This window comes from Sprattus sprattus (assembly GCF_963457725.1).
Source record: "Sprattus sprattus genome assembly, chromosome: 9".
NCBI lineage: Eukaryota > Metazoa > Chordata > Actinopteri > Clupeiformes > Clupeidae > Sprattus > Sprattus sprattus.
The window spans coordinates 21,101,672-21,117,751 of NC_137928.1; the positions used below are offsets into that span (position 1 = coordinate 21,101,672).

The 16,080-nt window shown below is 43.8% G+C and overlaps 1 protein-coding gene across 1 annotated transcript; it reads right to left on the reverse strand.

The window, feature by feature from the left end:
* Positions 1-385: 385 nt before the first annotated feature.
* mpzl3 (myelin protein zero-like 3) lies at positions 386-11,833 on the reverse strand (the record flags this gene model as incomplete). The annotated part of the gene is made up of 6 exons (XM_080845119.1): positions 11,700-11,833; positions 7,710-7,876; positions 3,357-3,567; positions 2,909-3,077; positions 581-650; positions 386-463 (listed from the first exon to the last, which is right to left on the reverse strand). Exons 1-6 carry the CDS (start codon positions 11,767-11,769, stop codon positions 386-388), a joined length of 765 nt encoding a protein of 254 aa, XP_080701245.1. The 5' UTR covers positions 11,770-11,833.
* Positions 11,834-16,080: the final 4,247 nt, after the last annotated feature.

Sequence of the window (16,080 nt, forward strand, 5' to 3'; positions counted from 1 at the left end):
GACTCACCACTCTGAGTCATTCCTTTGACCAGAACCCTCATCTCACATTTTAAACCCCTTTCAACCAAAAAACGAGATCAGAAAAACATGTGTCACTTTGTGTGTGTGTGTGTGTGTGTGTGTGTGTGTGTGTGTGTGTGTGTTCTTTGAAAGCATCCATTCCCACAGGGGTCTCCCAATTGATTGCAGTATTAATGCTGCTTAGCAGTGCTTCTAATGTATCTGTGACATATTTAGTACTCTCTCTTAACTGCCGGCCTGGCCCTTATAAATATACACAAAAACACGAGCCAGGTTAATTATTGATGCACTTGTTGAAGTGGGCATCCGTTACCTAAAAGCTGACTGATGCTGGGACTGCAGTCTGTCTCTCAACATTAGAACATTAGCACGGGGATTCCTCCATGTCGTTCCCCTTTTGATGTGCATGAGGAAGGTGGTAGTCATCCTCGTCGTCAGAGTCCTGAAACAGGAAGAAAGAGATAGACATTGATATGTGGGAGACTATGGGCCTGCACTGAGCTGGATGCTGAAGCGTTGAAGGAGTAAGAAGGGGGGGGGGGGGGAAATAGCCACTTACCGTAAAAATAATTTCACAGCATGTAGCAGTCTTATGCTTCTGGACTGGGGGCTTGTAACCATACACGTCTCTGAGAGAAGCAAAACAAGACAAGCAGAAGACAAGAATGGTTTTAACATTGTAAGACATTGATGGACTGGAAACTATGAAATACCCAACTGAAAATCCATACTCAAGAGACAACTTAATCAGTACAGCAAAACTGAAGTTATGTGATTACGCAAGCAAACTTAAGATATATTATTATAATTCTGCCCTTTGTTCTTGCTTAATCTACACTCACAGTTCTTGTGATATTGACACCATTCCAGACTTTACAGGTCCGCCTTCATGCAGAGTACTTGGTTTATGTATTGCTTTTCAATAGATTTGTATTACCATTTTTAATCACTTATTTTCTCATTGAAAGTGAAAGGGGGGATGTTAAACAACTCTAGTGGCACAGTTAAGATGTGTTGTTTGCCCAGCGGTGCAGCTTTGCTACATGCCAGGATAAAAAGGGTCGTTTCCCCAGCAGTTTATCTACGTGCCAGACCAGTTCATTAAACCCAAGCTGGAGTCGACAGTTGGATTTTTCTCTAAGCTTGCTGACACTTGACAAAAATGGCTTAACTGCGGCCTTGATTGTCAGATGAAGATATCAGCATGCCTGTGGATTAATTTAAGCCTATATTTCATCTGATGTTACAAATTATAGTTACGGTCTAATGTTACAGTGTGTTAAGTTATAGTTAGTGTTACATTGTGGTGATTGAAGTTGATAAGGTAACTCGAAAAGCGAATTGGCTCTCATTAGTCAGCAAGCTAGCAAGCCAGTTGCTAGCCAGTTGACATTGTCCAACTGCCATGTCACTAACATAATGTTTGTGTGTAGATCAATATCTGCTCATATTTACCCTTCAGGACACTACACTTCACTTTAGTTAATAAACCACAATCATTTGTCACTGTCTTATTGGTTTGTAATAAGCAAGTGACCCTTTAAAGTAGCTTGATAACCTTTGGCTAATCTTGTCCAAAACCAACTCATCAACAAAACGAGGGTTTATGATAAAAGTATTTATCTCCTGTTGACACTGTAACTCCGATCATGCCATGTGTCAGACTTTTCATGTCTGTAACTTTACCAGTTTCTAAAATGTAAAGTAACAATCAGTCAAAACATTCAACAAATAAACAGTTCTGAGTTCTGAGTTCTGAGTTCTGGTTACACACTGAACCTGTTTGGTAGGGCTATGTGTTGCAAGCTTGCGATCTAGTGCAAGTTAAAATGGGCAAATCTATCATGTACCAACACGTCAATAAATCCACTGAAAACCTGGCCTGATGTAATTTCTCCTGTCCACTCCCCACCTCTTCTCCCTCTCATTTCCGGCCCCATTCTTTACTGAACTATCAAATAAAGGCAAACAAGCCCAAAAATAAAACAGGCAGAAGCAGAAATGTTCAAACGTCCTCTTACAAAAGTAGTGACAAACTATATATATTCTGTGGGGCTATGTAATTCGCTATGGATGACAGAGATGTGCAATGCATGCCTCGGCTGATAAATGTAGAAAACAATAGGCACTATTTCCCGTGCACTGTTCCTATGTCTGATCCAAGTATCCACTACCGCTGAGCAATCCCACTTTGTTCTCTTGAAGTTCATAATTTGACCACTACACGAGAAAATGCAAAGGGACATGGTTTTAAACCTAAATCAGTTTAGAATGTGTTAAGTCATCTCACATGTCAACTCAATTCAACTGGCACACTGCTTCCCTGTAATAATATTGCCGACATTCATCTACAGTATACATACAGTATACACAGTATAGATTTTAGCATTGCCGGACTGACATGACTTTAATAGCTTCATACGTGTGCCAGATCGTCAGTGGGCGATTGGTGTTAGATGATATGTATTGCTCATCCAACAGGTGGTATGAGAGTCAAACTCTTCTTTCGAAGTGTTAGCATCCATGTAATTGCATAGGTTACTCTGCAATGGCTGACTGCTGCTGCAGGGCAATCACATTCGCATTTTCTTGCGGAAATGCATTTCTAATTATATAATATAAATTATTATCATTATTATTAATAATATGTGATATTACTTATTATCACTTGGTTCTTTTCTGCACAGATGGTACATGTTTGTGTGTTCAGTCTTCTTGACGCTAAATCTAAATCTACTGAAAGACACACATGGCCTCACACCTTAGTATCATCACGTAAACATCTGCTTCTTACTGCAAGCATTTCTCTATAACAAACAATCCCCACACACATGGGACCTCTCTTCATGCCGGTGTATTTGGGGTGCAGTGCGGTGTCTCCACTGACCTCTCAGTGACTTCGATGGATGAGTGATACCCCTGGCCTTTGGCTGAGGTCCCTCTCGGGGGACAGCAGGGGCAGACCATGCGACAGAGCAGCAGCAGAGTGATGACAGCAGAGGGCAGGAGGATGAACAGTAGCAGCACCATCACCTCAGACAGACGAATGGTCACCTCTGGAGGAGGGTGGGAGTGGTGGGGGGGGAAGGGTTGTGGAGGGATGTATCAATTATTTCACAGGTTTTATTTTATATGAAACAGTCATGTCACAGTATGCGATTCACACTCATAAAATCTAGGCAAAGTGAAAGTCTTTCCGAAAAAGGCTTTCAGGAGTCTGTCTCATGTACACGTCATAATAGATAAAACAGACACAAAATGTCTCTCACACACACACACACACACACACACACACACACACACACACAAATAAACATAAGCAAAAAGGGTCTCACTCTTGGGAGTGACTGTCAGCCGGATCTGGGCAGGCCCGCCATGTGTATCGGGCGGGTTCTTGACGGAGCAGGTGTAGGTGCCATTGTCGGCCAGACTGGCATTGAGGAGCTGGATGGAGGCCTCGCCCCGGCTAGGGCTCCCCAGCCAGTTTATCCGGCCCTTAAATGGCCCGTGGGAAGGCGGGAATGCCTGCGCCGAAAAGTGGAAGAGCTGAAAGAGGGGAAGAGAGGGAAAAATAAAACAAAGTTGTGATGAGTGAGAAGGGAGAGAGACCAAGAGAGAGAGGGGAAGAAAGGGAAGGAGAGGGAGGAAGCACTTGTAATTCCTCAATGACTTCCAATAACACTTAAAAACTGATGCGGGCCAGAGTCCTGCACATGAGCTGTCGTTTATGGCTTTATGGCTTCTTGTTAGCAGAGCTTTCCTACTGGCCCGTGTGTGTGTGTTAGTGTGTGTGAGAGAGAGGGAGTGCACACAATCTAATTGCAACACCGTCTCCAAGGGCCTTCTTGTGCTTCTGTCTCTGGCCACCAGGGGGCACCACCAAAATTTGCATATGGGCTTCAATCAGTAATTTTGTGTGTGTGTGTGTGTGTGTGTGTGTGTGTGTGTGTGTGTGTGTGTGTGTGTGTGTGTGTGTGTGTGTGTGTGTGTGTGTGTGTGTGTGTGCAGCTTGTGCATGTGTGTAAGCACAAGTCTCTGTACAACATGTATGACTGTGTGAGCCTCTGTATGTGTATCTGAGCATTTGAGCGCGTGTTTATTATCACTTGCGGAACTGTCCTAAGTATGTCGTCAGTCGGACAGCCAAGGCCACGGCTCAGGTTGCTTTGAATTCAGCTGGTGGTGTTGCACGTCAGTTACAGAGTATTGATCCGGGGCACATCATGTCCACCCTCGTCCAGTTGGCTGATTAAAAATGTATCTTTGGTCTGCACGACGCCAGGTTTTGCTTCGACAGCAACACCGAGGAACAAGGTGCGTGACAGCAACACAGCAGCATCGCTGTCTGGACTAGCTAACGTTCTTGTGTAGCTGTTTAGTACCGCACTCTTGTTCCGAGCCAATTACAAGTCAAGAGCTACTGAAGGGTGGCACACTCGAATGGCACATAAGTAACACAACCATTTGAGGGATAATAACCGTCACCTCTCAGACAGCGCACCAGGCTCAAGCGCGAGGCACTCAAACTGATCAAAATCAAGAGTGCCAATCACACAGTCACACACTAGCTTATCAGGCAGATAGTTCCCCTGGATGAGGTTGTAGGGTTGCTCCACAGGAGGCCTGGCCTGCACAGCTGAGCTGGCTGGTGTGGAGGAGGATTGCTGGATTCTGCTGTCTGGACGTGCAGATTGAACCAGTTCCCAATAGGGGTTTGTTAATTCCACAATCAAAAATGAGACGAGACACGCTCTAGTTAAAGCGTTGAAAAAAACATGCTGGCCAGACCGAACGTGTAGGCACGGGAGTGTTGAGCAGACCCGCCCTGGCAGGGAGAGACAAAAAGAGAAGAAGCCTGACTCATATGCCTTCTGACGTAACAGACAGCACTGTGTGCTCTCTTCTCCTCCCTGACTGACATACACAGACAAGCGTGCACACACACACACACACAAGCATGCATGCACGCACGCACGCACGCAGGTACGCACACACAGACACACAGACGCGCGCACACACACACACACACACACACACGGACGTACACGGACGCGCGCACGCACGGTGCCTAGCAACAACACTTCAAATGACTCGCTTGAGCAAATTCGCTGAATACTTAACAGGCTCACCTCAAGAGCTCCAGAGGCCATTATTATCAAGCCAGCCATCCCAGCTAACCAGCCAACCAGCAATAGAGCCAGCCAAAGAACCAGCTTAAGAGCCCACCATCTCTGAAGTCCATCTCAAGAGGAAGGCCACCCCACCACTGACACTGCCCTCAGTGACCACTGCTTCTCTCCCTGCCACACAACAATAATGCAGCACAACCACTCCCAAACCCCACTGATAACACACCGCTTAGCCACTTAATGCAAACTGCAAAATGGTGTGGCGCAATACTCAGTAAATACTAAAAGCCTCATAGGATCAGTAATAAGGAATCTGATACAATGGCAAACTTAGTTGGAAGTTTTGTGCAAGAAATGCAACTTTGCTTGCAAGAGTCCCTGAAAGCAGTAGGCCATCCGTTCCATTAGAAATATTAAATGGAATTACGGGGCCACTTATACACAACAGCTGCAGCAAATGCTCAGATGAAATAGTTGTTTCTGTGGACGTGGAGTCAGGCGAGGATGAATGATTGTATAGAAACCCAGAGCCTCAATGCCAATCCAATCAGTCCAGAAGTCCTGAAAGGCCCAGATGACATCATCATTTCTGAGTGATTCAATTATGGAAAGTGCCAGTTGAAGTAAGAGCTGTGCGTGCAAACAGTATTTTAAAGCACTTATTACCCTTCTGACGAGCGCACACTTTTAGCGTCACTCCAGTTTGCTAGTTGGAGTTAAACACTAGTGATTGTTCCAACTCCTGACCCTCTGCTTCAGGAGAAGAGTACCAGAGCCATGGATCAAAAAAGGACTTTATTACTAATTGAATCGGGAATATTTAAATTGTGAGGACATGCTATGACGAATTCCCCCCAAAAAACCTTGATTAAATGCTATCAAGTCTGTTTTGACTCGCACGACTGCGAGAGAGTAAACTTGACTTTTAAGCTGATGATTAAGGAGGCCAGGTCGGAGGCAAGCTGGCTGGCGACATTTCCAGTCATGTCTAGAGTAACGTCTGACTGGGGTATTCAATTTAAAATATTACCCCCCTCTGGCACAGACTGAGATAAGGTAATTTCGAGTGAATGCCATCAACATAATGCTGACTTCACATAGCAGAAGCTTTAACAAAAGAGAAAAAAAAGAAAACTACGGGAATCAAAGTGTTATGTAGCCCTTCTGTGAGACACGGTCCCTATGACTCCCCTGAACTGACGATGGGCTGATACCTGGCATAACACTTCAGCAACTCATGAAATATTAACCTTTAGAACGTAGATAGATGGTATATGAACTGCACCGACATCCTGTGGTTACTTATGCATGGCCACAGCCAGTGAAGCGGTCACTTAACGGCGAGATTTACTGAAACCTCTTACAGTCTGCTTCCGCTAAGTAATGCTTCTGAGCTGACCTACAACCTCAGATTTAAGGTTCCCCAGCTCCTGGGTTTGTCATGAGCTTAAGGTATAGCCATTTTCCCAGGCTGGGTTCTTCACACTGAAAAGCAACACAATAAAAGCTACTTTCATTACAATTGCAGTCTGATTCAGTGTGTGGATGTCTGTCTGTATAGTGTGAAGGTTTCTACATCTCTGCATGCCGTTTTCTTACGTTTAAACCTAATAATTGTTACTCTACTGTTCGAGAGGAAATAGCAGGACTTATATCTAGTTCAGCATTACTTTTGACACAGTGGCAAATAACTAGACTTTCAGAGTGACTGACAGCTGTCAGATACACAACATGAGGAGAGCGAGGGAGAGAGAGAGAGAGGGAGGATAAGCAGTCAGATGTCACCTACAGGCAAATAAACCACAAGCCTGAATTTCTTGCAGCTGGTGTCCAACAACATTACATCCCAAACAATGCAAAATGTTGGAAGATATACCCTCACAATTACAGCTTGAAGAACAGCATAGAGTCCAGAAGGCAAGAAAACACAATTACTGTCTACTTCAGCGATGCGGTCTGCTGCATGTCGTCGACAACGTTGTTACCTATGAGACTACACATGCCAGAAAGTTGGCTTATCTGCACAGAAAACTCACAACACATGACCCATCCCATCAACTCCCCGGAGGGAAAGTCATTCCATATTTAAAACTGAAACGGTGTCAGCAACACATTCCCAAGGGTGCGCACTCCAAGCTTCCTCACAAACAACAGCAAGCAGGGAGGAAACAAACACACCAAGCCATACGATATTTTTTTTCTCTCTTTTCCTTCCATATGTCAGTAGGAGGGAGGGACACGCTGGGAGGGCGTCGGTCCTGGGGGGCCGTTTAGGTGCAATTAACTATAGACAAACACAAACTAGTGAAGGGAACCCACTAAGAGAGAGCTGTTGATGGAGTGGGGGCGGTCATAGAAGAAAGGTAACATCAGGGTTCTCAATGGAGACAGATCAGAAAGGCATGCAAAAAAAGAGAGGGGAAAAAATTCATAAAGAGCTTTTGAACTGCATCAGAGTGTCTTTCAACGTGTCTTCATAATGTAGCCATGTTTAAATAAAGGCTTTTCATGAAACACAAGCTGGTCCTGTGTCAGCAGACAGAGGCAGAGACTACTCACCGACTGCCGGGTGCTGCCACCCTGAGCAGTGAAGGACCAGTCCACGGACATGCGGCTGGTGGCGGCACTGCTGGAGGAGAAGGAGCAGGGCAGGGTGATGTCGTCGCCCCTCACGGCATTGATCTCAGATGGGCCGTTCACCTTTATGGAAGACACCGAGGACAGCACTGGAAAGAGGAGAAGGGACAGTGAGAGATGGAAAGGATAGACAGGCAGACAGGCAGAGGCACAGACAGACAGGCAGAACGACAGACAGACAGACAGACAGACAGACAGACAGACAGACAGACAGACAGGCAGACAGGCAGACAGGAAGAGTGTAAGTAGAGACACAGACAGGAGGAGGCAAAAAAAGAGAAAGAGAGAGTTATGGCAATGCAGAAAGTACATAATGCTTGTTGTAATGCGATTAGATGGGAATTTATTGTGTTTTAAAATTCCAAATTATCTACATGTAATTGATCTTCTAATATGTGTGATATCCATCGTGTGACTTGCCAGAGTCTTATATTGGCCATTAAGCTCCTGGGCCATTTCCAAATAGCAAGTATCATTTCTCTTTGGATATACAGTACAAGCGTTTTGTGCTCCTAAATAACCGCTATAAAGAAAAGCAGTAGGAGGCCTTGGTGTGTCCATTTCAACCTCTCCCGCAGAGTTGGTCTACGAAGTTGCATATTACAACTGAGATTTCAAAAGTCGCATGATGATATTGTAAGTCTCGGAGACAAAAGGAGCTCTGTGGGTGAGAGCAGACGACCTTGACTGTCGGGCGAGAGTGGTGGGCAGGTATGGTGAATAATACCCATGGCGCCGTCTCTGAAACACAGTTATCATTTTAGAGCACCCATGACAGAGATCGGAATTTGCTGCCCGGCCGCTGAAAGAGGGCAAGGCTTCTTCTGTCACACCATGTTTTCAGTTTGGGTTTTTTTTGTCTTTGTTTGCCTTCCCCCTCTCACTTTGCACAGCCTCCTGCCATCACTCCACCACAGAACTGCGTACTCTAATCTCAGGTGCAAGACACTTATGAGACATGAACTCGTAGTAGCACAAAATGTGTATTACATATTCCAGTCAACTTCATGACTCAAGTCACGACTCACACCGGCAGGCTCTGATGTAGACACTAATGGCATGATGAGGATGCTGGTCAGCCCAGGTCATTAATCAGGACAGTTTCAATCATTTCCACAAACATGGTTTACACTGAAACTGGCATCATTTCAAATCTGCCCCCATCATTTTTTAAAGTGCTGTGTTCTATTATGTATTCAACTATTTAAATTATTATTACACTTCACTATATTGTATACACTCAGTTACCAATGGTCTGTAATTCCCATTGACTTACTACATTTGCAAACATCATTTCGGCTACACAGATGATTCCTCTGTTGCTGAATACTCTTTGCTTGTTTTCAGCCCAGCAGTACTGAGCGTGAACTGCCAGTTGTGAGAAATCATGCAGCGAGTTGCTGGCTCCCCTGGGGCACGTGCCCCTGTGAAAAAGGATGGCAGGTTGGCAGGCCCAGCTGGTGGTAGACACTACTTAGTGTTCCTACTGACCAGCTTCTCAAGAGTGTGTGTGTGTTTGTGTGTTTGTGTGTTTGTGTGTTTGTGTGTGTGTGTGTGTGTGTGTGTGTGTGTGTTTGTGTGTTTGTGTGTTTGTGTGTTAGTGTCTGGGGGAGGGGGGGGGGTGTCTGTGGTCATGCATTTGATTTCCTGTAAACACACATGAGGATAAAGCATCTGCTTACTCTACCTTGTTGTTTTTAAAACGTCAAATGTAATGACATTTCCATAATCATATTGCACAGCAAGTTATTGCGGATAACTTTACATAAGACTGAATTGTTTCAGTTGGGATTTGGAATGTGAAAATCAAACTCCATCAAGGTATAGCCCGGCGGCAGGTTGGGGTTAGTGATGCAGTATTGGGAGTGAATGCAAATTTGAAAAGGAGAATTCTGTCATTTTGTTTGGCTCCTCTGTAGACGTATTAGGATTTGGCAAACCATGGCTGTTAACAGTTTCAAATCCAACTCCTCTTTTTCTGAATATATACAACCAACTCCTCCTCGTTTTTTCCCCACATTCAAATTAACCAAATGCAGCACTAATCTGATTAGCAGAGAGTATTGATTGAGAAATTATTCCGGTTTATGAGATATTTTCAACTGATTCTCAGGTCGACAACATAACTCAGTTCACAGCACTTTGTTAAAGCCAGACAAATTGCTGAGAGTGTCCTCTTGGATACAAGTTTAGACCCTTAAATCACTCCCAGTGTGAAGCCGGGCCACTTCAATCAAGAAATGCTTGCTGTTCTAGACAGAAGTTCCACCTGCCCCTGACAGCCGTGGGCTCCGAGCCTGATCTGACCCTGACTTGGCACAGACAACTATGTCGTTTTGCATGTGACAACTATGCGAGTTCTGCAAACTTATTGTTCTCCCTCCCCCTGCGACTATGAAATGTCATTCTAGTCCATGACTAATTAATGTCAAACTACTACCAGCTAAATATCGGCCCTTTTTCCCTGCCAGCAGCCAAAAAAGGGTGGTGTCTGTTTACATGAGATGCTACAGAAACACTTTATGAATATGGACTCTGTGCTTCAACTTCTCTTGTGGCGAGGTGAATGACTTCTGCTTGTCTCACCATTTGAGCCAGGGGCTGCATTTGAATATTCTGCTAATTCATTTGCCCTTTGTGACCAGCAGAACTCCAGTGGGGTCATGCATGTGCACGCATGTGCACGCATGTGCCCTCAATTAAAGGCAGATCGCCTCCAAATCCTTACAATGAGTCAATACTGGGTTGCAAATACATTACACCTCAATAAAGGCTTGGAAGAGACGGATATAGACACGTGTTGCATCTCTGATTAGTTTACTTTCGCATATTTGCCGTTTAAAGAGTCTGGATCAATGCAGGGTAGACAGCTGATGTGATGTTCAATGAGGCACCTCCAATGAGGAGGCAGTGTATTTATTCAGGATAAATTCAGCCAGTAGCTACACAAGCTAGAAAGTATTGGGCTTATCTGGAAATCCAGCTGGCCCTATAAGCACCCACTGGAAAGCAGCAATTAGCAAAAACTGGCCGTGCATGACAATAATGTGCATTTAAAAAAAAACGCCATGTCTGCTAGCGAAGGTATTACTATTCCATGGGTGAGGGAAGATTTAAATACATTTCCCTGCTGCCTTGGCAGCTAGTAATGGCATGTCAACTCACATAGCTTATACTTACATATTATGCTCTGGTATTACTACCAAGGTTACTGTCCATCTGAAGGTTAGAAGAAGAAAAGAAAAAACTGTGTGCCCCCAAAAGGAAATAAACAAAGACACGGAGAACTAATAACATGTTCCGTCAATGTACCGACCTAAGGAACTGGCCTCAGGCCTAACTCCTAGCATTACTGTCAAAAATCATCTGCACATAGTGTTTCGCTTACAAACAGTCGGTTCATTCTTCAGAACGCAGCAGTATCGTGATCTTAACATTAAACATGCAATGCAGATATAAGCATCTTGAATAAAACCAGTGTTCCTTTGCCTTCTGACTTCAAGTGTCTCTAGTGGGGGAATTTTTGCGTGTACACTGGTCCATGGTTTGTGCTAAGAATGTAGTTAAAGCATTTGCCTGCTATGTCAGCATTATTCATAAGAGATTTGTATAGCCATTTTAAAATCTACCTTCAAGAGACCGACAACAACTGATACATGTTCACTGTTCACAAGCATGAATATAAATGTTTTGAACGAAAACAACGAAAGAAAAAAAACTACTGAACAACTTACATTGTACCACTTTCGACCAAAACCATAATAACCATAACCTGTGCAGCCTATCACAGAATAATCCATGGTGCTAATAGTAAGCCGAATGGAATTTCAACAGTTTTGGAGTAAAAACCGTGACGTTTTAGGCTAGGTTTGTCCTAATGGAGTCGAACTTGAATGCCATAACAATACTCACCAATCGTCAAAACAAAACACTCGAAGAGAACATGGTTGAGAGACGTCTTCCCGGCTTCTCGAAAATCCATATTATGAAACTTGGCGAACGGTTGAGGAATGTAGATAATTGGATGAACTGAAGTAGAATTAAACTTAAGGTTTCGTGTCGTCCTCCATATTATCTGAGTCAAACTTTCCGATACTACGCAACTGCTGGTGTGGCCTACCTGACAAACAGGTGTTTCAGGAAGTAGGCTACTCTAAAGTGTGGGAGTGTAAGTGTGCACGTTTTTGTTCCAGAGTCATGACATTACTTTGTAGTATGATATTGTGATGGCATTAGTAATTGAATTTCCACAGGGATACGAAAAAAACAGACAAACAATAGTGTGATATTGTTTGAATATGTTTTTAAAACTCTTTTAGACACCCATAGTCCTATCCACATGTGATTTAAAAAACATGCAGATTTAGGCTATGTGTATGCTTCTTTTTAGTTTAGTTTAGTTTTATTTGAAGTAGTTCAAATGTAGTTCACCTTATCTGGCCCCTCAGCACGTGTCTTTGGCTAGCACACTGCAGGTTGAACTTCAGAAGAAGTTCAGAGAGTGTTTTTTTTTTCCAGGAGTTATTACCACCACCTTCATCCTAAATGACAAGCCCTTAGCCATGCAATTAAGCCTAATGGGATACATGTTTATTTTTTTTTTTCAGGCACTTTGCACATTTTATCTCAGGCACATACAAGCAAGCCTTTTGAAGTTTATTTTGGTCCTCTGTTTACTCCATTGCCCATCCTTTGAAAATACTCTATTTTTTATCTACCAACAATTAGATTATCTCATTTCGTGTTAGTTTAGAAGATTTTGCAATGGCCTTTGGGGTACCATGCAGACCCACGATAAGCCATCTTATACCTGTGGGAGGATGTTAGATGATGCATCAATGTGTGTGTGTGTGTGTGTGTGTGTGTGTGTGTGTGTGTGTGTGTGTGTGTGTGTGTGTGTGTGTGTGTGTGTGAGAGAGTGTTTGTGAGTTTGGGGGTTCATGATTTCTGCTTATGCACCAGACTGAAAGAAGTCTCTGTGTGGTAACTATAGTGAGAAATTTCCAAAGAGAACAAAACAACTCTCTATCTTTTATGTGGGAACGACAGATCACACAGTCCTTCACTGTCTGTTTCTACAGCTGCACAGACACGCCATCACTTTATCAGATTTCTGTGCAGCGAAATGAACAAAGGGAAACTGGAGAGGGCCTAATGTCTGACCCTGACATCTTGGGCCCTCTCACAACCCCAAGGAATACTAGAACATCTCCAGAAGAGAGAATTGTGTACCCTTTCACTGCATACAAGTAGACCACTCACACTTTGTATTTTAGGGACTGAGAATTCTCACCCAAATTAATCCTTAATTAGAAGTGGAATTGGTGATAATAAAACGTAGTACCCTTTCAGTGCATACAAGAGTCGGTGGTTGCACTATACACCAAAAGTCTATAGAGCTGCTGGACTTTCTCAGGTGTTTCCCACTCTCATACCATCATTTTTCATGAAAAAGTTTCATCCTGTGATCTAAGTCCATACCTGAGCAGCCTCCCTGTGCTGGATAGGTGTGTTTCTGTGTGTGTTCGTAGGGGTTTTAATGAATATTATGCAACTATCTAGTCACATGACCAGGGTGTGTAGCAACCTGAAGGTGTGGCAAAATGTGTGTGTATTAGAGAGTGAGGTAAGGGTGTGTGCGTGGGTGCGTGCGTGCGTGTGTAAGAGAGAGACAGAGAAGGTGTGTTTGAGATTGTGTGTGTGTGTGTGTGTGTGTGTGTGTGTGTGTGTGTGTGTCTGTCTGCCTGCCTGAGTGTGTGTGTGTGTGTGTGTGTGTGTGTGTGTGTGTGTGTGTGTGTGTGTGTGTGTGTGTGTGTGTGTGTGTGTGTGTGTGTGTGTGTGTGTGTGTGTGTGTGTGTGTTGTTTATGTGAGAGAAAAGGGAGAATATTACTCTAGGAGGACCAAATCTATCCAAGTGTTGACCCTGTTGACATAAGAGGATAGTGTAAATTAAAGCAGGCTTGTTTCTCTATCAGCACTGGGCAGGGACTCATGGGTGAGGAATGTTATCAAATAGCTGCCTGTGTCCTCAGCCCCTCCCTCTCCTTCCCTCGCTCACTGTCATTCAGTAACCTAAACTGAGCCAAAGCAGACTTTAATCACTGCACTTTCACCCAATGCCCATTCACACACACACACACACACACACGCACAGAGAGAGAGAGAGAGGAGAAGAGAGAGGGCGGGAGAGAGGGAGAGAGAGGGTGGGAGAGAGTAAGAGAGAGAGAAACACAGTCACGGACACACACAGACCCAGACAGACAGACTCACATAGACAGACAATGCTGTGTCTCCACGTGCCTATAGGCTGTTTAGCTCATGTGCCTCCTTTTAAACAGGTTGAAATGACTCTCTGTTTGTTGTGGTTTGTATGGTCATAGATTGGCATGTAGCTTTCAAAGCAACAGATAAATAAGTTAAGAGAAAACGATTTGGCAGTAATTGGGCCACTTCCTGTGGCTCGGACATTAGAGGCTGTTAGATTGCAATGTGCGCTGTGTGTCCTCAGGGGAAAGATAGTTAACCAAAAGAGCCAGCAGCAAACTGGAGGATATTCCTTCCTCTCTGCTGCTCTACAATGACACCTGCTGGTCAAAGTGGGGCACAGGGTGTGTAGGTTTTAACCACATTGCAGGCAGGGTTGTTCTGTAAGCATGTTGCTGCATTGACACACATGATCTGAAAGTGTTGCATCATTGCTGATCTCAAGGCTATTTCCTAGGAGGGTGAAATAATGTTTGTGTTTTTGGAGTAAATGATTGACATGTCCTCTGACAACAAGAACATCACAGTTGAACTCAAATTAACAGCTAACACATTTATTTTATTATAAAAATCCATCAATCAATTTGACATTGACATTTAGAATATAATAAAGTGGTAAAAGGTGAAATTTCAATAAAACAATAAAAATATATAAACTTCATGTAAAACAATCGACATTATGCTCATATAAAACATCTCATGAAAAAGACATGTTAAAATTGTTAGTAGTTTGCACCACAGAGAGGAGGTTGCAAGGCAACAAGCTTTTTTACTCAGTCAAAGGGTTTTCAGACCAATGTGTGTGTGTGTGTGTGTGTGTGTGAACAACCCTGCAAAAGCTATAAACGACCCCAATTTCAGGTACCAACGTCTGAAGCCTGCAGAGCCATCCAATACCACACGACCATTGGCAGAGACAAGGGAAAATACTTTGCCGTGTAAAATAGTGCGTATATTAAAAAAATGAACACACAATGTGTGTGTGTATTTCTGAACAGCCATAGAACTCCTTTGTGACAGGCCTGAAAATAACTTGGCAGCGGCTGGCTTTTGGATTGGCATGAGGGTAAAAAACATTCCATGGAGTGCAGAGGGAAGAGAAGGGTGTGGCGTAGTCTCAGGTACAGACCTGCCTCGGGCCAGTGAGGCTCCTGCTGGGGATCTGCAGACTACGCAAAGGAGCCATCTTAAAGGGCACTCAAACCTTGAGACGCCTTCCAGTGCAAGTGTCAGAAAGGTAGATGAAAGGTTAATACCGCGGTGAAGTGTCACGCTCAGCCATCTGTGTCATTCGTGCAATGTGGATGCTCCTCTTGACAGACTGGTAAAATCACTCCACAACCTTGACAAAGTAACATAATTCAACTTCTTAGCAAAAACGTACTGTTTGCCCTCACTGGGTGCATGCCAACGGGTCTTCTAACATTCAGCTGGCAAATTGAGTGCATTTTACTTATGCATTCTTATATGTTATGTAAACAGTAATATTCTCACTTGTCTTGGGATTTTAGGATATAGCCTCATTTAGTAAAAGACCTAGTCAGCTAAAGTCATAACAATACTTAAACTTTTAGTTCATGTGCAACTCTACTTGTGTTTCACAGCGTTTCATGTAATCTCCTGTAAAAATGGCAATATGATATGGGCAGTTTATGGTCATGTGATGTGTGGCTCTTACATCACATTGATTTTTACTGTATTTTGTCATTTGGCGGAGGCCGTCCCTGGAAGCTCTATTTCCCATCTGTTCATCCGGGGGAACCTTCATCCAATTTTATCATGCCGGCCACTTGGCAGGAGTGGGACAGAATCAAAAACAAATACTTCAGGACTCCTCCTAACTGAAACACTCTCTGCACTCCCTGTTTCCATTCACTTGGTCTTGTATCACCAGGGGTTTGATCAGGTTGGTCATCAGTCGTCATCTGAACCTTCATCATCATCGTCTGAGCTTGGCTCGTCTTCCTCAGAGGAGCTGGAGTCCCCGGTGCTCGGGTCAGAGATCATGCCGTCCGAACTGTCGATCTC